The sequence below is a fragment of the Spermophilus citellus genome (assembly GCF_964194105.1).
Source record: "Spermophilus citellus genome assembly, chromosome: 1".
Lineage (NCBI taxonomy): Eukaryota > Metazoa > Chordata > Mammalia > Rodentia > Sciuridae > Spermophilus > Spermophilus citellus.
This window is the reverse complement of record NC_138182.1, coordinates 136,316,370-136,343,800: the sequence shown is the minus strand read 5'-3', so window position 1 is coordinate 136,343,800 and position 27,431 is coordinate 136,316,370. Positions and strand designations below refer to the sequence as shown.

At 37.8% G+C, this 27,431-nt stretch overlaps 1 protein-coding gene across 4 annotated transcripts in view; it reads left to right on the top strand.

Moving 5' to 3' along the window:
• SGCD (sarcoglycan delta) overlaps window positions 1-17,576 on the top strand; it is a 392,094-nt gene extending 374,518 nt beyond the window's left edge. For all 4 annotated transcript variants that reach the window (XM_081281121.1, XM_081281122.1, XM_081281120.1 and 1 more), the window contains exons 7-8: window positions 15,514-15,637; window positions 17,189-17,576. In XM_081281121.1, the coding sequence (XP_081137247.1) occupies window positions 15,514-15,637; window positions 17,189-17,362 (298 nt within the window). In that variant the 3' untranslated portion in view covers window positions 17,363-17,576. The remainder of the gene's footprint in view (window positions 1-15,513; window positions 15,638-17,188) is intronic.
• The last annotated feature ends 9,855 nt before the right edge of the window (window positions 17,577-27,431 follow it).

Below are 27,431 nucleotides of genomic sequence, written 5' to 3'. Positions count from 1 at the left end.
CGATAAATAGAAATTTATCAAAATTAAAATCTCATCAAAAACAAAAATAAAAAGTCATCAATTGGGAGAAAACACTTGATTTATATGTATATATGAAAAATACTTTCCCCCAGTAGATGAAGCACATCAGTATCAAAAAATGTGAAAAAAAGGCACTTGGAAAAAGATTGGCAAAAAAAAAAAAAAGATTTAAATAGGCCCTTACCAAAAGAACACATTTGAATAGTCAGCTACCACATGAGTGGTAAGGTGTTCAGTATCATTATTCATCGGGGAAGTGAAACCATAATAAAGCACTATTTTATAGTCACGAGAATAGCTGTAATTAAAAAGGAGGTTAGCATCAACATTGGCAGTAGAGACATAAAATTGTGAACTATCTTAGAATGTAGTTGGGCAATTTCTTATTACGCTATTAATCTACTGATGGGTGGCACATCTCCTCACAACTTAGCCATTTAAAACAACAGTCACTTATTATCTCCAGTTTCTGAGTCATAATCCAGGTGCAGCTTAGCTGAAACCTCTGACTGAAGATCTTTTAGGAGGTTACAGTTAAACTTTGGGCCAGCAGCGGGATCTATCTCATCAAATGCTCGACTTGGGGAAGACACAGTTCCAAACATTTCTGCAGCTATGGACAAGACTCAGTTCCCTGTAGATGGTTAGTTCGAGGACATTAGTTCCCCATGGGCAAATGTCCTCCCTGTTTCTTGGGCCCCTTCACAGGGAAGCTATCAACAAAACAACTGACTCCCTGTTTTAGTCAGCTTTTTCATTGCTGTAACCAAAAGACCTGACGAGAACAATATTAGGGGAGGAAAAGTTTATTTGGGGGCTCACTGTTTCAGAGGTCTCAGTCCAAGGACATCTGGCTCTGTTCCTTGGGGCTCAAGATGAGGCAGAACATCAAGGCAGAAGAGTATGGTGAAGGAAAGTAGCTCAAGGACATAACAATCGGGAACTAGAGAGAAAGAGAGAGTGAGTGCTCTGTTCAACAAGGACAGAATATAAACCCTAAAGATGCACCGCAATGACCCACTCCCTTTGTCTACAGTCTCCAGTTAATACCTGCCAGTGTATTCACACACTGATTAGGTTATGGCTTTTGTAACCCAATCATTTATTCTCTAACCACTTTTGCATTGAACTTTAGGGGGGACACTTCATATCTAAACCATGACACTTCTCTTAGACATCTCATATCTAAACCATAACACAAGCCAAGTATGGAAATCAGTTATTATATCCTAATTTCATGAGTGATAGACCATCACTTTGGCCATTTTCTATTTGTATAGAAGCACACATTCAGCTCACACTGAAGGGAGAGAATTACCTAAGAACATAAGTACCTAGAGGAAAAGATCACTGGGGACCAGCTTGGATGCTGCCTTCCCACAGTTATTAAAAACTCATCTATTTTATGACCTAGTAATTCCACTCATAGATATTAATTCAGGAAAAACTTTTCTCAAAAGACTTGCTATGTAAGTCAGTTTTTTGTCTCTGTAACCAAAATACCCAACAAGAGTTTATTTGGGATCACAGTTCCAGAGGTCCATCTGTGGTTGGTGAAACCACTGCTGTAGACCCAAGGTGCAGCACAACACCATAGTGGAAGGCCTTGGGCACTGTTCCATTCGTGGCAGCTAGGAACAGATGGAAGGGGCTGAAGGAAAGATTTACCCTTCCAGGGCATGCCCCACCTGCCTGCAGTTACTACCCAGTCAGTCCCTTCAAACTGATTAGGTAACAGGTCTCTTAACCTAATCATTTCACCTTCTGAATATTTCTGCCTTAACACAGCAGCTTTGGCAGGGGCTACCTCATATCTAAACCACAATACTTGCATTAAAATGTTCACAGTACTTTACACAAAATAGCCCAAATCTGGAAACAATCAGATATCTATGAACTATTTATTAGATAAGCAAATCATGGTCTATTCTTGAATTGACCATTACTAACCAATAGAAAGAATCAAAACAGCTATATGGAAGAAAAACAAGAGTTTCAAAAGTCATGTGAGTATAAAAACTGACTCTCTTTATATCAAGTTTGGGAACAAGCAAGATCGAACTGTTGTGACAGAAATGATATGAGCACTTGCTTTTGGAGGGTTGATCAATATGATAGAAGATGCATATGTAGGATGTTTGGTAAAAAATCCATCAAAGAAAATATTTGGCTTTTGTTTTAGGGGATTGGCTTATTTTGCTTAGCATGAGAGTCCCATAATTTCATTTTTTCTTTAAGGCTGAGTAATATTCTATTGTGTGTATTTGCCACATTTTCTTTATCAGTTCATCTATTGAAGGGCATCTAGGTTGGTACCATAGTTTAGCTATTGTGAATTGAGCTGCTATAAATACTGATATGGCTGTGTCCCTGAAGTATGCTGATTTTAAGTCTTTTATGTATAAATCAAGGAATGGAATAGCTGGGTCAAATGGTGGTTCTATTTCAAGTTTTCCTAGGAATTTCCATACTGCTTTCCATAATGGTTGCACCAATTTGCAGTCCTACCAGCAATGTATGAGTGTACCTTTTTCCCCACATCCTTGCCAACATTTATTGTACTTGTATTCTTGATAATTGCCATCTGAATGGAGTGAGATGAAATCTCAGTATAGTTTTAATTTGCATTTCTCTAATTGCTAGAGATGTTGATCATTTTTTCATATATTTCTCAAAGTGTATAATTAAGATTGTGCATTTCAATGTATGGGAATTTTATCTCAGTAAAAAGGCATCTAAAATCAATAATAATCCAATGGCATGAGAAATACATGTATAATATAAACATACAAAATGGTTGGTATTTAAGTATGGAAAATGTGTTTAAAGGAGATACTAGTGGAAATAGAGTTGGAACAACCATATCAAGTGGCAAAGGATTACAAAAACTAAAGAGTCCCACATGTTTATAAGAAGATGATCAAGATGATAGAACCATTCTAAAGTTGTATGCATCTAATAACACACCTCTTTTGGTAGTTGATAAAATGGATGTGGCTATAAAAATTTGAACAATTTACATAGCCTAATAAGGCCAACATAGAACATTTTCTATATATTCATGTTCAACAATTGAAGAACACTTTTTTTTTTTTTTTGTAGCGGTATGGAGATTAAACCCAGGGCCTCGTGAGGCTGGGCAAGTGCTCAACCCCTGAGCTACATCCCAAACACATACTCATTGTCATGGAATTTTTATGAAAATTGACATATTATGGGCCCAAATGCTAGTTTCATTTTTTTAAAAAAAACTCATTTTATGATTGTCTATTTTAAGATTGTTATTTCAAAAAAATATTCAAATTGATGAAACAACTATGTGTAAAGAAATATCTAGAAATCCATAGTTGGAAATCTTGTAATTGTAGAAATTAAGGAATACCTTTCTATAAAACTCATAAGTGAGAGGATAAATCATATTAAAATTAAAAAATATTCAGACCTTATTATAAGTATTCCTTTGGGATGCTATCAAAAATGCTTACCCTTAAATGCACATATTAAAATTAAGAAAGGCATCAGACTGCGGCGGAGGAGATAACTTCATTGAAACCTGCGGCTATAGCATCAAATAAATTTATAGGAGTAAACAGTAACTCAGCAGTCAAACAGAACAAGAAGTAACATGAGCAACTTCAAAAAGCAAGGAAGAAAAGGAATACAAACAATGCAGGACAGCCTAAATATTCAGGAGGACCTAGAGTCATCAGAAAAATGGTCATATAAAGAACTCCAGGAACACCTTAGACAGATGGAATGGAACCTTAAAGAGGATACAAGACAGCAAATTCAAGCAGAGAAAGAATGAATTACATAAACAGATAAAAGAAGAAGTTAAGCAGCTTTATCAGGAGATAGAGATTATAAAAAATAATCAAACAATAATTCTAGAAATGAAGGAAACGATAAACCAAATTAAAAACTCAATCGAGAGTATCACTAACAGAGTGGAGCAAGTAGAAGCCAGAACGTCAGATAATGAAGACAAAATATATCATCTTGAAAAGAGTCTAGCCAACTCAGAAAGGCTGGTAAAAAATCACGAGAAAAACATCCAAGAGTTATGGGATAACATGAAAAAACCAAACTTACGAGTCATCGGGATAGAAGAAGGTACAGAGATTCAAACCAAGGGAATGAGTAACCTGCTGAATGAAATAATTACAGAAAACTTTCCAGAAATAAAAAAGGAAACAGATATACAAATTGAAGATGCATACAGGACACCGAGCACACAAAATCACAGTAGACCAACGCCAAGACACATTGTTATGAAGATATCCAATATACAGAACAAAGAGAAAATATTAAGAGCTACAAGAGAAAGGAGACAGATTACATTCAGGGGTAAACCAATAAGGTTAACAACAGATTTTTCATCACAGACACTGAAAGCAAGAAGGTCATGGAACAATGTATTTCAAACACTGAAAGACAATGGATGCCAACCAAGAATTCTGTATCCAGCAAAATTAAGCTTCAGGTATGACAACGAAATAAAAATCTTTCATGATAAACAAAAGTTAAAAGAATTTGCAGCCAAAAAACCAGCATTGCAAAGCATTTTGAGCAAAACACTACACAAGGAAGAAATGAAAAACAATAACCAAAACCATCAGTGGGAAGTGCCTCAGTAAAGACAGAGGGCGAGGGGAAAGATAATCATGGAGAAACAAACTAAATTTTTTTTAAAAAAAGGATAAACAATCAAACATGGATGGAAGTACAAACCATATATCAATAGTAACTCTGAATGTTAATGGCTTAAACTCTCCAATAAAGCGACATAGGCTGGTATCATGGATTAAAAAAACAAATCCAACAATGTGCTGCCTCCAGGAGACACATCTGATTGGAAAAGACATACACAGGCTGAAGGTGAAAGGATGGGAAAAAATATACCACGCACACGGTCCTAGTAAGCAAGCAGGGGTGGCCATCCTCATATCGAATAAAATCGACTTCAAGACTAAGTTAATCAGGGCTTGGGATGTGGCTCAAGCGGTAGCGCGCTCGCCTGGCATGCGTGCGGCCCGGGTTCGATCCTCAGCACCACATACCAACAAAGATGTTGTGTCTGCCGAGAACTAAAAAATAAATATTAAAAAAAAAAATTCTCTCTCTCTCTCTCCTCTCCTCTCTCACTCTCTCTTTAAAAAAAAAAAAGACTAAGTTAATCAAAAGGGATAAATAAGGTCCTTATATACTGTTAAAAGGAACCATTCACCAACAAGACATAACAATTATCAATATTTATGCACCAAATAATGGTGCTGCGACATTCATAAACAAATTCTCCTCAAGTTCAAGAATCAAATAGACCACAACACAATAATTATGGGTGACTTCAACACACCTCTCTCACCATTGGACAGATCCTCCAAACAAAAGTTGAATAAAGAAACTATAGAACTCAATACCACAATCAATAACCTAGACTTCACTGACATATATAGAATATATCAACCATCATCAAGTGGATATACTTTTTTCTCAGCAGCACATGGATCCTTCTCAAAAATAGACCATATATTATGCCATAGGGCAACCCTCAGTAAATATAAAGGGGTGGAGATAATACCATGCATTTTATCTGATCATAATGGAATGAAACTGAAAATCAATGATAAAAGAAGGAAGGAAAAATCCTACATCACATGGAAAATAAACAATATGTTACTGAATGATCAATGGGTTACAGAAGACATAAAGGAGGAAATCAAAAAATTCTTAGAGATAAATGAAAATACAGACACAGCGTATCGGAATCTATGGGACACAATGAAAGCAGTTTTAAGAGGGAAATTCATCGCCTGGAGGTCATTCCTCAAAAAAAGAAAAAACCAACAAATAAATGAGCTCACACTTCATCTCAAAGCCCTAGAAAAGGAAGAGCAAAACAACAGCAAATGTAGGAGAAGGCAAGAAATAATTAAAATCAGAGCAGAAATCAATGAAATTGAAACAAAAGAAACTATTGAAAAAATTAACAAAACTAAAAGTTGGTTCTTCGAAAAAATAAATAAGCATGGCTAAAGGTCTGTCGATCTAACGAAGAGAAGAAGAGAGAGAACTCAAATTTCTAACATACGGGATGAAAAAGGCAATATCACAACAGATGCTACAGAAATACAGAAGACAATTAGAAATTATTTTGAAAACCTATATTCCAATAAAATAGAAGATAGTTAAGACATTGATAAACTTCTTAAGTCATATGATTTGCCCAGACTGAGTAAGGAGGATAGACACAATTTGAACAGACCAATATCAATGGATGAAATTGAAGAAGCCATCAAAAGACTACCAACCAAGAAAAGCCCAGGACCGGATGGGTATACAGCGGAGTTTTACAAAACCTTTAAAGAAGAATTAATACCAATACTTTTCAAGTTATTTCAGGAAATAGAAAAAGAGGGAGCTCTTCCAAATTCATTCTATGAGGCCAACATCACCCTGATTCCTAAACCAGACAAAGACACCTCAAAGAAAGAAAACTACAGACCAATATCTCTAATGAACCTAGATGCAAAAATCCTCAATAAAATTCTGGCGAATCGAATACAAAAACACATCAAAAAAATTGTGCACCATGATCAAGTAGGATTCATCCCTGGGATGCAAGGATGGTTCAATATGCGGAAATCAATAAATGTTATTCACCACATCAATAGACTTAAAGATAAGAACCATATGATCATCTCGATAGACGCAGAGAATGCATTCGACAAAGTACAGCATCCTTTAATGTTCAAAACATTAGAAAAACTAGGGATAACAGGAACTTACCTTGACATTGTAAAAGCTATCTATGCTAAGCCTCAGGCTAGCATCATTCTGAATGGACAAAAGTTGAAGGCATTCCCTCTAAAATCTGGAACAAGACAGGGATGCCCTCTATCACCACTTCTATTCAATATAATTCTCGAAACACTGGCCAGAGCAATTAGACGAAAGAAATTAAAGGCATAAAAATTGGAAAAGAAGAACTTAAATTATCACTATTTGCAGATGACATGATTCTATACCTAGAAGACCCAAAAGGGTCTACAAAGAAACTACTAGAACTAATAAATGAATTCAGCAAAGTGGCAGGATATAAAATCAACACGCATAAATCAAAGGCATTTCTGTATATCAGCGACAAAACTTCTGAAACGGAAATGAGGAAAAACACTCCATTCACAATATCCTCAAAAAAAATAAAATACTTGGGAATCAACCTCAAAAGAGGTGAAAGATTTATACAATGAAAACTACAGAACCCTAAAGAGAGAAGTAGAAGAAGATCTTAGAAGATGGAAAAATATACCCTGTTCATGGATAGGCAGAACTAACATCATCAAAATGGCGATATTACCAAAAGTTCTCTATAGATTTAATGCAATGCCAATCAAAATCCCAATGGCATTTCTTGTAGAAATAGATAAAGCAATCATGAAATTCATATGGAAAAATAAAAGACCCAGAATAGCAAAAGCAATTCTAAACAGGAAGTGTGAATCAGGCGGTATAGCGATACCAGATTTCAAACTATATTACAGAGCAATAGTGACAAAAACAGCATGGTACTGATACCAATACAGGCGGGTGGACCAATGGTACAGAATAGAGGACACAGAGACTAATCCACAAAGTTACAACTATCTTATATTTGATAAAGGGGCTAAAAGCATGCAATGGAGGAAGGATAGCATCTTCAACAAATGGTGTTGGGAAAACTGGAAATCCATATGCAACAAAATGAAACTGAATCCCTTTCTCTTGCCATGCACAAAAGTTAACTCAAAATGGATCAAGGAGCTTGATATCAAATCAGAGACTCTGCGCCTGATAGAAGAAAAAGTTGGCTCCGATCTACATATTGTGGGGTCGGGCTCCAAATTCCTTAATAGGACACCCATAGCACAAGAGATAATAACAAGAATCAACAAATGGGACTTAATGAAACTTAAGTTTTTTCTCAGCAAGAGAAACAATAAGAGAGGTAAATAGGGAGCCTACATCCTGGGAACAAATTTTTACTCCTCACACTTCAGATAGAGCCCTAATATCCAGAGTATACAAAGAACTCAAAAAATTAGACAATAAGATAACAAATAACCCAATCAACAAATGGGCCAAGGACCTGAACAGACACTTCTCAGAGGAGGACATACAATCAATCAACAAGTACATGAAAAAATGCTCACCATCTCTAGCAGTCAGAGAAATGCAAATCAAAACCACCCTAAGATACCATCTCACTCCAGTAAGATTGGCAGCCACTATGAAGTCAAACAACAACAAGTGCTGGCGAGGATGTGGAGAAAAGGGTACACTTGCTCATTGCTCGTGGGACTGCAAATTGGTGCGGCCAATTTGGAAAGCAGTTTGGAGATTCCTGGGAAAGCTGGGAATGGAACCACCATTTGACCCTGCTATTGCCCTTCTTGGACTATTCCCTGAAGACCTTAAAAGAGCATGCTACAGGGATACTGCCACATCGATGTTCATAGCAGCACAATTCACAATAGCTAGACTGTGGAACCAACCCAGATGCCCTTCAATAGATGAATGGATAAAAAAAATGTGGCATCTATACACAATGGAGTACTATGCAGCAATAAAAAATGACAAAATCATAGAATTTGCAGGGAAATGGATGGCACTAGAGCAGATTATGCTTAGTGAATCTAGCCAATCCCTAAAAAACAAATACCAAATGTCTTCTTTGATATAATGAGAGCAACTATGAACAGAGCAGGGAGGAAAAGCAGGAAGAAAAGATTAACATTAAACAGAGACATGAGATGGGAGGGAAAGGGAGAGAAAAGGGAAATTGCATGGAAATGAAGGGAGACCCTCATTGCTATACAAAATTACATATAAGAGGTTGTGAGGGGAATGGGAAAATAAACAAGGAGAGAAATGAATTACAGTAGATGGGGTAGAGAGAGAAGATGGGAGGGGAGTGGAGGGGGGATAGTAGGGGATATGAAAGGTAGCAGAATACAACAGTTACTAATAGGGTTTTATGTAAAATTGTGGATGTGTAACCGATATGATTCTGCGATCTGCATTTGGGATAAAATTGGGGGTTCATAACCCACTTCAATCTAATGTATGAAATATGATATGTCAAGAGCTTTGTAATTTTGTGAACAACCAATTTAAAAAAAAGAAAAAAAACAACTGACTAGAAAAAAAAATTAAGAAAGGTAAAAAATCAACAAAGTAGGACATTTAGAACTCAGAACAACTGGAGAATTACCTGCAAAAAACTTGAGAACTACAAATAAAATAGAAATGAAAAAGACAAAAGTTAGCTCTTCCAAAGGACTACTAAAATAAACCTCAGGTAGTACTGTTCAAGGGAAAAGGAAGACTAGACTATAAACACAGGGGATATTATGAAAAACTTGCCAAGAAACTTAAACCTTAATATAAAGTGGGAAATATCAAGAGAAAGAGATAATTTGTAAAAATTAACCTGAGATAACATATAAAACTGTTTGATTCTATAATAATGTTTTATATAGAAATATTTTTCTATCCCAGAGGATTTATCAATTAGTTTAAATACACAAAGGACAAATAATTCTAATCTTTCATAAATAATTCTGGAATTATAAAAGCTGACAATGGCATTATAAGAAAAATTTACAGAATACACTCATTCTGGAATGCAGGTGCAAAATTCTAAAAACTATTAACGCATGGTTTCAGATATATTTATTATATATATATATATATATATATATATATATATATATATATATATATTAGAATAGGTGATAAATAATGGGGAAGCTAGGTTAATGACAAAGTGTTATCAACACATTAATATACTAAAAATAAATATATTATTTTAATAGATAATATATCCTTATACATTATAAAATATATTGATAAATTTCATAATACTCTTAGAAAATTAGAAGGGAACTTTTTTATTTTGTGTATTTTTTTTGTTGTTTTTTTGGCACCAGGGATTGAACCCAGGTGCACTAAACCACTGAGCCACATCACCAACCCCTTTTTCCTTTATATTTTATTTGGAGACAATATCTCACTAAGTTGCTGAAGCCCTTGCTAAGTTACTGAGGCTGGCCTCAAACCTTCAATCCTCCTACTTTAGCCTCCTAAGCTGCTTGGATCCATATTTTGTTTAAAAGTGTTAAAGGGAAAAAAATCCCCCAGAGCAAAAAACATACTGAATGGTAACTGCCTTGTTGAAAGTTTTCTTAAAGTCAGGAAGAAGCAAGATTTCTATTTCCTTACTTCTAGTCAATATCATATTGCGTAGTATGTAGAGTATGAAAATAAAAAGAAATAAAAAGTCTAAAAATGAAAGGATATAAAACTGTCATAATTTAAAATCAATAGTGACTATAATGGAATGGAATATATAGAAAATAATCTATACACAAATTATGAAAATTAATTTATCTAAGTGTTGACCATATGATCAACATACCAAAAACTAGAATATATGTATGTGTATACACACGTACCTACATATACACATAAATACATACACACTAGGGAAGAAAAAGGAACAAGAGAAATACTTTTTTAAAACTACCATTTTCATCAACCACAAAGGATATGCTAAACTCAGAGAAAATTGCTAACAATTAGGAAACACAATGTATTCAGAAAACAACTAATAAGACACAATGTCCATGGATTGAACTTAAATCCAATCAAAATCCTGACAGTATTCCTTGTGAAACTTAAGTTCCAAATTTATATGGAAGATCAAGAATAGTAAACTATTCTTGAAAAAGAAGAAGATGGTAGGCAGGTTTGCCTTATGAAATATAAAGAATTTTAAAACCTCTAGTAAGTTAGCTAAAGTATTTAAATAATTTTGGAGGATGGGCAAATAGAATAATGTAATGACTAGAAACCCTGAAAAAGAACCATAAATGTATAAGCATATCATTATGACAGAGCTAAATGTGGGTTTTTCAGCATATGGTATTGAGATTTCCTGCGTTCTGTTCAGACCCCAACCTCACACCATATACAGAAATCAATTCATGATGAATTATATTTCATGAAAAAAAGCATAAAACTTTTGAAAACAATATAGAAGAACATCATGACTTCAGTGTAGGGAATGACTACTCAGATAAGATATAGAAAGCACAAATCCTATAGGAAAAAATAGTAACAATAATAAATGTGCCTGCACTAAAATATAAAATGTAATTTCTGTTCATTCAAAGATATTGAACACAGAAGTCAAACCACAAATTGAAAGATGAAATTATCAGTATATAGAACTACTAAATATTTTTCAGCATATATACTTTACAAATCACATCAAAAACATTTAATGTAAAATAATTGAAACAGCACAAAAAGAAAAAAAAAAGAAAGCATATTAACTGAAGAAAATCCCAAATGGCTTACGAATGCAAAGATGCTTCCCTGCTAATTAGGGAAACACAATTTTAAAAGACAATAGCATCCTATTTCGCATTCATTTCATACTTAATATTATCAAATGCTAGCAAGAAAGTGGAACAACTGGAACTGTATGCACTTCTAGTGGGGAAGTCAATCGGAACAATCATTTTTGAAAGCTAACTGGCATCATCTAATTATGCTAAAAATATGCCTCCCCTAGGAGTAGCAATTCTGGTCTCCTCTAAGTGTCTCAAAGAGATGTTTGCATGAACACACCAGGAGCATATGCAAGAATGTACATAGGTAAACTATGTGTAGAAACAAAAACCTAGAGCCAATGCAAACATCCAACAGAGGTGGACAAGTAGCTCCTGGGGTTATGATAACATCAGACAAACAGAATAAAATAGAACCATGTGCCAGAACATGGGAACATAACAGGGAGGGGGAAAGAGTGACTAAAGAAATGCTTAATTGCTCTGTGCGTAAAGTTCAAAAAATGTTCAAGAGGAAACAGTATATTGTTGAAGAAAGTAAGCATACAATAGTATAAAGAAAAGCAAAAAAAGAAAAAAATAGACACAAAATTCCATATAGTACTTACTACTAGAGAGGGACAGGAAGGGATGGGATCAGGAAGATGAGCTCAGGGCACTACCAAGGTAAAAAGTTCTTTTTTTTTTCCCCCCCATGAAAAGGATGATGAGTATACAAGGCCCCTTGCATTGTCATTCTCTTTATAGTACTTGTGCTTTTATAAATGTTCTTTTGTATCTATGAGTGAAACTTCATGTATCAGAATAAAATTAAATTTTTTTAATCAGGGGGGAAAAAAAGTTAGAAGCTTTGGCAATAGGTGACCAGGTTAGAAGAGCAGCTGACTTTGATGGACAGCATCTCATCCTCTCTTTCATATTCAAATCAATGTCATTTGCCAGATATCACTGTCCTGGGACTGTTGTTTTATTTACAGCCTTCTTGTGGGTGCCTCCTTGACATCACCCAAAGACTGTTTCAAAATGGGAAACACTGCATTCTGGGAAGTGCGCATCACTCAGCTGTCTGTGGCGCCATCCTTGTTCTCATTGACGTGGACTAGCTTTGGAAAGATGAGCATTAATTCCACAAAAATTAAAAAGTGACATTTAATTACAGATAACAGGGTAGCGATATGGATAGGAAAAATAGCTTTTCTGAAAGCGGCGTGGTACAGTAAACAACACCAACAGCTTTGGTTTCTGCTACCTTTGAATCTTGGTTCTGCCATTTAACTACAAGTACAATCCTGAGCAAGTCACAATCAGGATTACAGGAGCACAGGGCTGATAAGGCTTTGTGATGATTCAATACTGTTAGCAAGCCCTTTCACACTGCCACGATCTAGTCAACCCTTCATAAATGATAGCTGATGTTTTCAGCAAGAAAGAAGACGAATACAATAAGGTGAACCAAACCCTAAATGGTGAGTAAGCTCAGGAATTCAAGTTCCTAAGGACCTTGGGAAGGTTTTAACTAAACAACAAATGACATACTCAATACTGACTTCAGGGAGATATATTTGTGGGTAAAGTACATTTCAAAAAAGCGGGGGAAAAATAATGAGACAAAGATTGAGGAACAGGTAAGCAGATTACAGAAGTTCTGGTCTCCTGAGAGGGAGGAGTTGAAGGCTGAGTTAACTGATGCCATGAGGGAGGGAGCAAGGGAAGGAAAGAAGGAAAGAAAAGAGGGCTCCACCCTGGGGAAGGTGGAGCAGGCGGAGCCATGGGAGGGCAAACCTGTGCTAAAAGGAGGTGCATCACTATTCGTGGAATGTCAGAAAACTCAGAATAAACTGTGTAAATCAGCCAGACTGTACAGGAGGGAAACCAGGAGAAAGTGGCATAAAACTATCTTCATATTTCAAAACTGAGAGGTGGTCAGGAACATAGGAGAAGCTCCACTGAGCTGGACTGAGGTCTAGGTGGCACTGCAGCGCTACTGTTGCCCCGGTAACCAGACACCTTGTCCCACCAGCATTATCTCATCAGGAGAAAAAACACATCCTCACATATAATGACGGGTAGCCCCACCCAGCCCAGGCAGCCATGGTGAAGGTCTCCTGAGAAGTAGAAGGTCAGGATAGGGGACTTTTGCCACATACAAAGGAGCAAGCAAAGAATGAGTTTGAGAGAAGATCAAGTAATTGTGCCTGTTGCTTCTCTTTCTGACTCTGGCTGAGTCACTGTAGGGGAAAAAACAAATCAGGGGAAAAAACAAATCAAGGGAAAAATCTATGGCCTGGAAGCAAGCATTAAGAACCCAGAACCTTATACCCAGGCACAGTGGTGCACACCTGTTGTAATCCCAATGGCTCCAGAGGCTGAGGCAGGAGAATCCAGAGTTCAAAGCCAGCCTCAACAACTTAGGGAAGCCCTAAGCAACTAGGCAAGAACCTGTCTCTAAATAAAATATATATTTAAAAAAGGGGTTAGGGATGTGATTCAGTGATTAAGCACCCCTGGGTTCAATCCCTGATACCCACCACCAAAAAAAAAAAAAAATAGAGAAGCCAGACCCAGAAGTGTGGCAGCATTCTCCAACAGCCATGTAACATGACCATCGATTGCTAGGGGATGGCATCATACTGGTCACTTTGTTCTTCTTGGCCCTTACTGAGGCTCTAGAGGGTTTGCCTGCCCCAAGGGAGTGATGGAAACACAACAACACGGGCAGAAGGGATGATGTTCCTTTTCAGCATGTTCAGGGTGATCAAAACTTATAGATGTTGACTAGGGAAATTGGTCTTAATAAAAGTGGTTTGAAAACCACTGCTGAGGCCCCTACTTCTACTTTGAAGTAATAGAGAAGAGGATCTTCATATATTGCCATCTAACAGGAATGTTAAAAATCTAGAATATTCAGGGGACGGCTGAGTTTTAGTTAATGTTTTTCTCATTAAGGTGAGTTAGAAAAGAAAAAATACCCAAGAAATACTATCCTCTATTTTGGCATCATAATTAGAATAGAGCATGACTGATTCACCTTCTCTGGGTTTACTTCTTATCCTTCATACAATAAAATTTGCTAAATCCAGAGAGACTTGTAACCCCCACTGCAATCAAGATATGGAACACAGGTCCACTGTCTACAACATCCCCTCCTGTCATGCCTTTGTCAACGAACCACCTCAACTCCCAGCCCTGGCAACCACTGACCCATTCTAAATCTTTTGACAACTACATTGTAGAACAGGGCTCAGGACTGCTTTATAATTTGCTGGTACAATAACATTAGTAAAAGCAGTCTATTTTGTGTTCCCAATAGAGAAATCCAAAACGCTCCAAACAATTAAACTTTTTGATTGCCGACAGGAGGTTCCACAAGTTTCACATTTGGGAGTATCTTGGAATCTGGATTTTTTCAATTTGTAAAGTCTACACAAGTATCCCCCCCCCAAAAAAAAAAACCCTCTGAAATACTTCTGGTTCCAAGCATTTTGAATACATAATTTCACCTGTTATAGTTAATACATATGTGCATTTCCAATGTGACAGGCATTATTTGAAGTACTTTATAAATGAAGAAACTGTCACTTTTTGAAATTATAGAGGAAAAGGAAGAAAGATTTGCCCAGGATCATATAGTGGCCACACCATGACTCAATTCCAAGCATGTCTTGCTCCTAGATCTATTTTCTTAACTTCTATCTGATTTCACATCCAAAGAAGACACAGAAAGTAAGGAAAAGTGGAAACAATATCTACCAATTTCAGGAAGCTCAGTTTAGACCTAGGATTGTCCTATTCTTTTGAAAAAATGCCCATGTGGGAGTTTGATTAACATACCAATAAAGCAATAATGGAATGGGTATAAGATAACATGAAGTCATGATCCTGGAACACCTTCCTCATGACCTTTGTGGAATGTAATAAAGATACAGCCTAGACCCCTTATACTCTCTGTCAAACTTGTCCAGGTTTCTAAAGCAAAACTAGAAACATCCTCTGATCAAATTCTGAAATGCTCTTTTGATGCCCTGAGCACCAACCTTCTCCGAAATTCACCAAAAAGGGAACAGGATCTTTAATCTTCACCTTGTGTGTCTTTCAGGTTGGAGTCTCCAACCCGTTCTCTGGTGATGGAGGCCCCAAAAGGAGTCGAAATAAATGCAGAAGCCGGCAATATGGAAGCCACATGCAGAACGGAGCTGAGGCTGGAGTCCAAAGATGGAGAGGTAAGTGCTAGGAAGAACAGAAGCCCAAAGACAGACATGTCCTAGAGGCCGACCTCTCCCAGAGCTGGTTTGCATCAAGATTGATCCTGCACTGCTTCAACCAAGGGAGTCAATCAGAAGATTTTATTTCATGACACAAAAAGTTGAATAACATGATTACAAGCCAAAACCATAGTACTTAAAAGTTATGATTCATTATTTGTGAAGGGCTACCATAATGGAGTGTGTTGCAAGTACACAACTATATGGCCAATTTGGAATGCTATTTCCAAATTCTCTCTTGTTGCCTTAAAATAATATTTATTTAGCCAGCAGAGTCAAGCTGAATGTCTCACCCATCTGGCTAAAGATGAACTTAATTTACATGCACATATTTTATGTTGTATGTTTCTATTTTCATTGGGAACGGACAGTCAGCTCTAACAGCTATTCTAAACCACAACAAGCAAAAAATTAATAGGGTAAAACCAGGTAACCAGAGAATGAAGGATTACAGATATCCATTCTCTTATCCCATCACAATTCAGTTGGATAAATAAAAACACTTCCTGTGTTTTTGCAAACAATGCAAGCTTCATTGCCTCTACAACATTCTTCCGCCCAGTATGATTTGACTACAAACTTTTAAAAATACTTTCAAAGTATTCACTTATGAGTGAGGCTTTTAATTTAAGAATAAAAATAAGAAGGACAAAACCCGAGATTTTTTTAGCATCTTTTTCTTTTTTTGATGGTGGTGGGGATTGAACCCAGGGCCTTGTGCGTAGAAGGCAAGCACTCTACCAACTGACCTATATCCCCAGCCCAGAATTTTTTTTTAAAGGTAAAACTATTCTCCCTGTTGTATCCACTCACAGGGAGTCTCCACCTGCTTCCCTAATCCACCCCATGGATATAACACCCTCCCTCTGATTGGTTTGGTATTTAATATTTTATTTTAAAATGGAGAGAACATTCAATTATCACAGCTGCCTCTTCAAATAGCCACAAACTGTAAACCACACACATAAAAATAGTGACCATCTCACATATCTCAGAATTTGAGCTCTGGAGGAATAAGTTGTAATCACACTTCTATTGGTAGTCTCACCACTGCTAATTTTTTATAGTAATGTATATAAGTATATTCTATAGAATATCAGCAACATAAATTGTTCAAAAAGGAAAATGGAAAGTTCACTCATCATTTAAAACTTGGAAATGCTGTTTATTCCCCTCCTCTTGAAGGTTCATCTTATACAGGGACATATGTAGAATCTGAGAAGCCCGCAGGTAATGAAAACCATTACATATACCACTATTCACATTCTACACTTTATATTTTTTGCAAAACTGCTAATGTTGGTCGGTGTAGCCTTATCTTGCTAGGATGTATGTTTCTGGGAGAGGAGCAATTTCACCTGTCTTGAGCATCTCAGATCCCCAGTGCCAAGACACTGTAGGTGCTGGTGAGGTTTAAATGAAGCTGAACATTCATCTGCTCACTCTTTCTGCAAGTCCAGAGTAAAGATGGCAGCCTCTGACTCTTTCCTTTCTATTCACTCTCTTCAGATTAGGTTAGATGCTGCGAAAATCAAACTACCGAGACTGCCTCATGGATCCTACACGCCCACAGGAACGAGGCAGAAGGTCTTCGAGATCTGCGTCTGCGCCAACGGGAGATTATTCCTGTCCCAGGCGGGAACTGGTTCCACTTGTCAGATAAACACAAGTGTCTGCCTTTGAAAGACTATCCACAGTGGACCTTGTCGGCAGCATAAAGGCCTTTTTTTTGGCTTTAGACACTGGCTGCCAGCTATTTTTACTAGAACACAGAAAGCCTATCAAAGACCTTGTGTGTGTGTGTGTACGCGTGTGCATGGGTGAGTGTATGTGTACACGTGAGAGTGTTTGCCTGTGTGAGTGGATATAAATATATATAAATAAATATAAATAAATAAATATATATATCCTCTGTATAAAATGAGGTTTCAGTACAAAAGGAACCATGGGTGACCCTGTGATATCCACTGTCATTTTCCATCCCATCCCCACCACCTACATGTCAGAAATCAAAACACTCATTCAGGCCCAACATCCCCGAGACCATTCAGAGTCACATAGTGGACTGAACACTTGAATATGCATCAACATGTTCAAGTGACAGCATATCTTCTTTTTTTACATCATTACAGGCAGCAGCGATGGCGGGAATCGCCAAGTCTCACTCAAGTGCTGAGATCCTTGTATGAAACCCACACACCTTGGACTGGGGGGGGGGGTATGGCTCAGTGGTAAAGTGAGAATTTAGCAAGTGCAAGGTCCTGGGTTCGATCCCCAGCACCAGCTCTCCACCAACACCAAAAAAAAGATGTTTGGTTTCCCTTTCTTAGCTTTAGTAAATCTATAAGGCTGGCCCAGGGCCCCCCTTCAAATCAGAGATGGGTCGATGCCATGGAAGTCATCAAAGGAACTCAAAATGCCTGTCCTACCCCTGCAGCCAAGTGTGTTGGGATTTTGTCATTGCATGAATGAGGAGCATGAGTTTTAACAAATTTTGAACTGCTCACCCAACTTCAGCTTATCTTAATTCCTTTAAACTCACATATTCTCCCATAGTCAAAATTAGAGTTGTAAATCAGCACAAAATAGGATAACAGCTGCTCCTCAGTCAGCTGGTAGCAACTCAGTGGCCTGACAGGCAAAGAATAAATGGGTGATATGTCTCTGTTTAAAGGAAAAAAAATGGCTCCAAAGCTGTTATATTCTCACTTCTTCCTCCAATAGAATCTGATCCAAAATGATGTCAATCAAAATCCCAAAGAGTGGAGCCCTACCCCAAGAAAAATCATTTTAAGATGGAAATCTAAGAGTAGCATAGGGAACCCAATTGCCATTCATGCATTTTGGGGTATCAGGTAGGTAATTTAGACACACTTTGTATTTTTAAAGGCATTTACCCACTCTCTAGTTTTGATCTTATTTTTTTTTTCAGTACTGGGATATGTATATTCCTAAATCCACTATTATGTTTTCTCTAGAAATCACAGGTTTAAAGCACTATAATGCTGCCAAAATTGCTCACTGCAAGTTAACGTAAACTGAGTCATGTGTCTTCATCAGAATCATTGTGTGCCGTGGGACACAGCAGCACCCACTGCCCCGTAAATGGAAGCATCTCTAATTCCCGCCATCAGCTACCTCTCATTTTTCCACCTTCATCACCATGCTCCAGGGTCACCCTGGCCAGCTCTTGTGCTGGGACAGGGGATTACACCATCTCTGTTCAAAGAGGGGGAAATGTGCCTATGCCTTAAGTCAATGCACTCAGCAAGGAGAAGCACATCCTATTTATCTTGTTACCTGTAGTTTATTTTGGGTGATTGGAGAGGAATGGTTTAGTTATGACTGGGCATCAACAGCTGGTAGACACACCAAATGGTTAACAGATATGGACTCTACGGAGTGGAGATGTAACTGGCTTAGACCGTCCTGGATGCCATTTGACAAGCAACAGCCCCGCAATTCTAAAATGAAGCCGTATGTATTGGCATGAATGGTTTTTTTTTTCCTTCTTCAACAAGGTTCTAATTTTTCTTACTTCTCAAGCAGAGGAAGGTTTGTCATGAAAGATAAAGAGGTTTGATATTTTTGAGGTGTCACTCAAGCATCAGGCTGAGGTTGGAACACATGGGTTGTCAAAGCAAACTGTGTGTTGCTTGGTTTCTTGGAGGGTGGGATGGCCAAGTGACTCAGCTGGTTTCTCCCAGGCTTGCTCCTCTCATTCTTGCTTGGATGTCATGCAGAAGATTGGGTTGGTCCATCTTAGGTAAAGTCCATAGTATTGCTAAGTTAGTAGTACTAAGGTCTAAAAATGAATACCATAAAAGACATCGGGATACTCTGGATTGGGATTACCAATATCCTGTTGGGTCACCCTGCCAGAATCTGCATGTATCACACCCAGAGCTTTTCCCAGCCAGGAAAAATCCCTAGTTGGATATTCAGATCACCTACTGCATAGCATTCAGATAAACCATATAGCTCACAATAGATTGTGGCTAAGTACCTTAGGACAGGTTTGTACTTGAAGCAGACAGACAAACCATCTCTGCATTTTGCCATCTCACATACATCATCTATTGATGAGGAGGAAACAAGAGTTCCCTGAACCTCTTTCCTCTGATTTTGTTTTAATCGTGACAAATGTCTGAGATGAGCACCTTGGGACCTCTATGCCAATCAAGAAGAAGAAACACCGGTATAGTCCCCTTTCAAAATTTAATTCTAAAGGTAATCAGATCACAAGTAGAATTAAAAAATAATAGCAATCACGATTATAAATGAAGCACCTTTGCGGGACACGGGATAGAAGCAGAAACTCCAGTGTGGATGAAATTATGCATTTCAGTTCAGACTTTAGAAATTGGTAAAATATACTCAAAGATCTTCAATGTACTTTTTTCCCCCTCCCAATGCCCTCTAAACAGAATCTCTTTCCATGGTCATAAGAAAAAGTTTTATTTGAATTCTGGGGAAAAAATAGATTTTACATTAAAATCTGCTAATCCCTAATTTTAAAAAACAAGATTCTTTCTAATCTTTGTATAAAATACCTGCTAGACAATCACACTTTGGGGTATAGTAAACACCTGGCAATATAATAAAGAGTTCAAACAATTCTTCAATGTACTGGAAGTTCTAATATGATACTATTCTCCAGATTTTTTATAAATGAAAAAAAAATGATCTCCAAATGTTTAACATTTAGTTCTTTTTGATCTCTGCTTGATAAGTCATGAAATTTCCATCTTGGGAAAAACTTCAGTGTGATGGAGGTTTTTGAAAGCCACATGTCAAGTTTCCACCTTGACATGTGGCTTTGTGATTGTTTCATTGCCCAAGAGATAAACCTTATAAACTTGAATTGGCTTCCAACTTCTTTTAAGTCATATTCCCTTTGGATAATTTTCACTGTACATCCAGCAGCCATAGACCAAAGATTGCTTGAGGTTTGACCCTAAAGCAAGGGTCAGCAAACTCTAACCTGGAGACCAAATCTGATTCATTACCAGTTTTTGTAAATAAAGATTTATTGGAACACAGCCATGTGCTTTAATTTGCATGTTGTTTGTGACTGATATTACTCTGACACCAGGGTTGCCAGAACCCATGTGGCCCGCTAAACATAATGATGGCTATTTGGATCTTCATGGAGAAAGTTTGCTGACCCCTGACCTAGAGGCCATTTGTGGTACATGTCGGACATAGCAGGAGAGAAAGCAGATCCCCTAGTAGCCAGGGTAAGCCTGCATTTCAGTGTGAGCATGGGAATATAAATACTTGGCAAACTAATTTAGGAAGGAAGAGCTTCCTTAAAACTACATGAAGAAATGATTCATCTGTTGGAGAAACATAAGATCAGAGGATTTGGGGGGTCAGGGAGAACAGAATGAGGGGCAGCTTAGGTGAACAGGAAAGTTGTGATAGGTCCTCTGAATCTTTTCGGGGGATTCTTAATAAATGGATCAGCATCGTTGTGTGACAAGAGGTGAAGCAGGGATGCTATGGTTGAAATGGACAATCTCTTTCCTGAAAACTCTTTCTGGAACTCTCTAATCTCACACAGAAGTTCCCACCTCTCCTGCCCATTCTCCAGAAAGATGACCACACCAAGGTCCTTCATAGACTATTTTTTTACTTCATTGTCTTTTTTTGGTCTCCGTTACCTTGGTTATCCATATCTCCAGGGTACTTCATGGTCCTCTAGCCATGGTATGCCTCAAGAAATGGTCAGAAGGAAGGATAACTGGAAGTATCAGAAGAAGCAGGATTTTAATGTGTGTAGGAAGAAAAATACAGGAAAATTCTTTTTATGAAGCCATTGGTGAGAGGAACCAGAGTAATGCCAGTTTGCTTTTGTTTCCAAGGATCTCAGTATTTTGTTCCTTGGTGCCAAGTGCAAAGAAAAAAAAATCAAAACAAAACATGTTTTGGATTCTACTACTCTGCTTCTGTGTGGGAAAGCGGGTTCCTACCAGAAATTCGTCTCTCCAGTCAACACCCCTTTTGCTAATTGAGGGCTTTATACTCATTATTTTTTAAAAAAACATGAGTTATGAATGACCCTCTGTAAGTATGAGTATTCATGTTTGGGAGGAAGGATCTTTTTAGTGAAAATGATCATCATTTACTAGTCCCTAATCTCTATCCAAAAGAGGCACCTCAACCTTCCATGTAGATACAGTTGATAGAAGATTACGGGGGCAGCAGAATAGAACATGTTGCTTTTATTTTAGGCAAAAGGTAGCGTGATGTTTGGGTGCAAAGAGTAAATAGATACAATTCAGCACCTGACCCTTTTTTTTAAATAAGGATCTATGAAAGCTGAAAATTTTTCATTTAAGCAAGTCACAAACAACATCAGTTTGCCCCCATCCCTACCCCAGGAAATGTTAGGTACAAAGAGGATAAAGTAGCAATTCCTTGAATGACACGTTTGCATGGTGCACCAGTAACCAGTGGGGAAAAAGTTAGAATGAAAGAAACAACCTTAGAAAACAGGCCTTTTATCTCCAAGATAAAATGTCCCTCTTGTGGTCTTTCATCACTTTCTCCTTGGTAGAAAGTTCCCCCAGTTCCCACATTATTTCCATTAAAATAGTCAAAGCTACTGCATTGGGATGTCAAATGCATCCCTTTCTTTGTGCTAATCGGAATTTAAAATTATACAGTTGCCTCTGAATTTCTCATTCACAAAGCCAAACCACTGATAAGAGAGAGAGCTGTTGGGAAGCTGCTCCCATCAGCACAGCTCTTTCGCAAGCACTGTGATTTCTATGGTCCTCAAAAGCTTTCTTTATAATCGAGTCCTTGAAATTTCTCCAGGAAGTCTGAATGGCAAAGGGAAAATAATTACTTGTGGGAGGTCCTTTTGAGTATTGTTAGAGCACAAGTGTAAAAGAAAACACCTCTTTTGGTGCACCCTATGCTCACACACGTGACTTGGGCTTTCCCCCACTCTCCTTTTGTAGATACTGATGGAACAGGAAATTAGTATCTTCCTTTGAGAGAAAAAAGCAAGAATGTCATGAGCCCCCATGCACTAGAAAGTGTGATATGTAACACAGTGTTAAAGATGCCTTCAGAGCATAGGTCAGCAAACTCCCTCACACCAACAGCAATGCTAACTACAGTTCCTTTACTTTAGCACAGCAACTGGTAATATTGGTGCCTCTTTTGTGGTTTTCAATTGTAAGAAAACAAAGGAAGAATTGCTGTAAGTAAGAAGTAGTTTTGAGTCCAAATCTACTTATCATGGTAAAAAGGCAGAGTAGTGTTCCAAACACCTCGTTCAGGATGTAGACATCCTGGATAGAAAGTGAGTTGATTCTGCCTCATCACTGAACACCCTATAGCTGAGATCAGTTAAGTAAAATATGATTCTGCTCTCACTGGGAGAAGGGAGAAGAAAACATCTGTTTGATCTAAAATCTACCCTGCATACTTAGAATTTTCTAGCAGGCACCAGTCCAATGTCTTCGCAGCCTACTTCTACATTTGGGATTTTTAGCAAAATCAGAGATAACTCAGATATCATAAAGTGAGAATCTCTAAACTGGTCTGTTAGCTTACATGGGAGGGCTACAGCATCCGGTTGTCTGAGAGCAGGAAAATGACATTTGTCAACAAGAGAGATGTCTCTTTAGTTTCCATATCCATCTAATTCACAGGATGCTTAAGTCTTAAGGGTCATGGATTCTTTTAAGAATAGAAGCACAGCGATGAAACTTCTCTGCAAAAAGAATCATATCCACACAAAAAAAAAATCGCATAAAAGGAGGTTTCCTTTGATCCAAAGCCTTACCCTAAGACACAGAAAGAGTTTGATTATTTGCTCCTATAATTGCTTAATTAATATTCACTGAATATGTACGATGTGCTAGGCACTAGGCTAAGTGTTTCACATGTATTCACTTATTTCATCCTCAAAACAATCCTTTGAAATGGGTTTCATTACAGTTTCAATGTGCAAATGCAGGGATGGAGCCATGGAAAGGTTAAGAAACTTGTCCAAAGCCACTAGTTAGGAAATGACAGAGCTGGAAGGTAGATCTAACTTCTGACCACCATACTAAGAAGTCACCAACATGATGAACTATGTTTCAAGCTGTCAGGAAGTATCTTCTACTAGATTTTAGAGTAGATCTTCTTAAACAAATGAGACTGCAGAACACTTATCTCCCTGCTTTCTGTAGCTTCTCATGATGATAACAATCAATACTAAATTATAGACCCATGGGGTGAAGACCTGCCTGGATAATAGAATCTAGAACCAAAAAAAAAAAAAAATGTGTTTGCTCTGGATGTAATGCTTGTTAAGCCAGGCACCTTATCCTTTCAGATTGTCAGCCTCATGATTAGGACATTTTAGTAGTAATCTATGGGTATAAACAAAGCAGCACTCCTGCACACATACCTTTTGTTCTCTCTTATTTTAGGTGAGGTCTTTGAACCATTTGGTTGTCATTCTTCTCCACCTTTGTTTTTGGCAAAAGTAAAGGAAACAATCAAATAGAATGGCAGTCAGGAGAGTGTCACTGTCCCTGTTCCTACAGTAAAACAAGACTACCGATACAGGGTTTGGTTAGCATTGGCCACTCAATAGGGTTGGAGCCAGGGGGTCATGTTGGCTCTGCCAGGGCTTGAGCGCCTCACCTCCTCAGCAGTCACGAATGGGCTATATTCTTCCTCGTGTGCAGAATTCTTTTCACCAAAGCTTTCAGGCCACAATTCCCAATTTGTCCAAGTTGGAAATGAGAGCCATTTGCCAATTTTATTTTATTATTTAAAAAAATAAAAACAGCACTCTTTAACCAGAGTAGGTCATACACTGGCGTCCTAGATTCAGCAATGAGGCTGGTGGCCTTCCAACCAGGAAAGGAGACAATGCGTGCACCTGAAGTTCATTAGAACTGAATAGCTTTGCAGCATTTTTATCTTCTGAGTGAAGACATTGGGCTTTGAACTGCTAGAGTTAAAAGACAAAGTCCTTTTGAAGAATTAACTCAGCCAAGGACCCCCCACCCCCAAGCTGAGAGGGCCACAGTCACAGGGCTGGTGATCCATCCTGCTGGTATGTGCTTTCTATACATATGCACATATCTGATTTACTGGGGAAGCTGCAGATCCACTCACTATACCCAAATACACTCAGCCCCTGAGACGTTTTTACCTGACTCAACCTCCCCATAAAAACCTTACTACAGGATGAGCTAAAAAGGTTTAAGTCCCTATTTCAGAGTCAGTCTGCCAGGGATTTGCTTTCTATGGGTGTAGATGTTCAAATGGCAAGCCAGGAATGGATGACTGTAAGGGTCTCATGGAACCCACCTCACCAGGGCCAGAAATCTGGCTTCCTGAAAGAGGGGAGATTCTAGCAAAGTGAAGGGAACTGTGTGTGCACACTTGAATGTGGGTGACACAAAATGAAGATGATTGTTATCCAGTGTTTTAGGGATTGGGGCTGAAGTTTTCCACATGTAACCCACTTTTCCTGGCCAAGACTTTTCCTTTTGGAGTCCATGAAGGAGCAGAGGCACCTCTTAAGGAGGTCATATTTGAGAAAGAAAAGGCAGAGGCCATCCATCATTATATGGCTAGACGTACTTCGGGAGAAGCCAGATTCTGGTGCTTTTCATAGGAAAAAAAAATAAAAGAGGTCATAGAAGTCCCATTGGCTTGGGAATTCTGAATTTTTTAAAAAAGGAGACCCATTCCCATGAAGCAATGGAGGCCAACCTCTGTATTATTTTTTGGTTTGGTTTTGTTTTTGCTCTGGGTTTGGGTGTGATGTAAGAAGAGCTTTTTAGTTTTGTTTTGAATAACATCAATCCTTGCACACTCTATGCAAAAATTTTGTAAGCATTGCAATAATGCTATGAATTACAAGGAACTATTTTAACTTTATTACGCTTTCTGTATAAAAATTTGTATTTAATATTATTTCAATTTCAGTCTTGTAAAATATATTAATAAAAATAATGATTGTTAAGAAGGAAAGCACCCTTGTCCACTTCTTCAGGGAACTCCACTCTCTCAGCTAATAAACCAGTCACTCTTACGTACTGTGCTTCAGAAACAAATTTTCAGATCAACTTCTCTTCTACATCTCTTAGATGGGTGGCCTAAAATGTTGGGCTAAGCTATTTTGGCTTTCAAGAAGAGAGTCACACAGGTAGAAGCCATCCAGCCTTTTAAAAGAAAGATAATTATAAGGTAATACATAACCTGGAATTTGGAGTCCCCAGGATTTGAAGCAGGTCAAGGGAATAGTTAATATAGATTATTCTTTTAATGACTTATATGGGTTCCTCTGTTTGTGGCTTACAACTCCCTTCTCTAAGTCTTTGAGGAAACCAGTCTGAATGGTCCTATTGGGTACAACCTTTTCAACCAACATTCCTGGTCACCTGTGGATAAACCATTTTAGTTACATGTTCATCCCTGGCCCAATTAGTTTTCATCCAAAGAAAATCCCAGTACTGCCCCCCTAAATGGAGCCTTGGGTGAGACCGTGTATATGATGGACAGCATCATGGCATAACCACATTGCCCTACCCACCAGAACCAATCCTTCACTGTGAGCATCTCATTACTCCTAGCCTACCACAATGACAAGTTGCGGTGACACTGTTTATTCCACCTGCCAAGAACACCCTTCCATCTAGCACTACCCCACCTCAGAGTATCATCATTCTCCTTATCTTCTCTCTGTGATCCTTTTCATTCTCCCTCAAGTCTCTAATAATTTATTTTGCAATTACTACATTGTACTATGGTTTGCCTCCTTATCCATCTGAGAACCTAGAATACTTACAATCATTTCTAAAGTTTATACAGAATTGATCACATATCTAAACTGATCTTCACAATAATGTTATAAGGTACACAGGTAATTTTCTCATCTAGAAAACCCAAGACAGATTTTACATAGTCAATGCATGAAAGAACCAATGTCTACTCCCAGCTATATTTTCATCAAAGGCCACATCTTGTTAAATTTACCTCCTGAGTCCAAGCAACACTGAGGGAACATTACAGAATCTTCAAGGTAAAAGGCTGTATTAACATCATCCCCAGGCAAGGTGAAATTTATGTATAAAGATGCAATCATTTTGTTACCTGGCTTCACTTTGGGGAAAATTTACTCCCCGCAAAAAAGCAAAATCAGAGAAAGTGAAATCTTATCTTAGCTAAAAAAGATAAAGGTTAATGTGATATGAGAGGAAGACCATTAGTACAAGTCACACAACTAGACATTATTTTTGATTAAAAAATTAGGAAGCAGACGGAAATGCTAGGGAGCTAAAAAGAGCTCTATTCCTTTTCATACAAGCGAATTTTTAAAAGTAGCAGTTAGGTGTAAATCAGCAACTTTTAGGTTTCTTCTGATCTTAACTCCTTCAAAAAAGATGAAAGGTTCTATGGCACAGTTAATGCTGCAGCCCACATTATCCTCGGATACAGGGGAAGCGAACGGGCATCGGAGTACCAGAGAATAAACCAACAGTTAAAAACTTGTGAGCAACATGTATGAATTGGCATCTCCAATTAAGTGCAATAACAAGTTGATTTTAGTTTGTGAACACCAGATTTTAATTCCTCTCAATAATACTGAACACTTGCAGCTGAGAATCAACTTACAGCCCCCAGTGAAGAGCCTCATTGAACTGACAAACAGATGAGCTTTTGGAACTCCCTGACACAAATAGATATACCTAAAGACAACTTGTGATACTTCAAGAGAACTCCT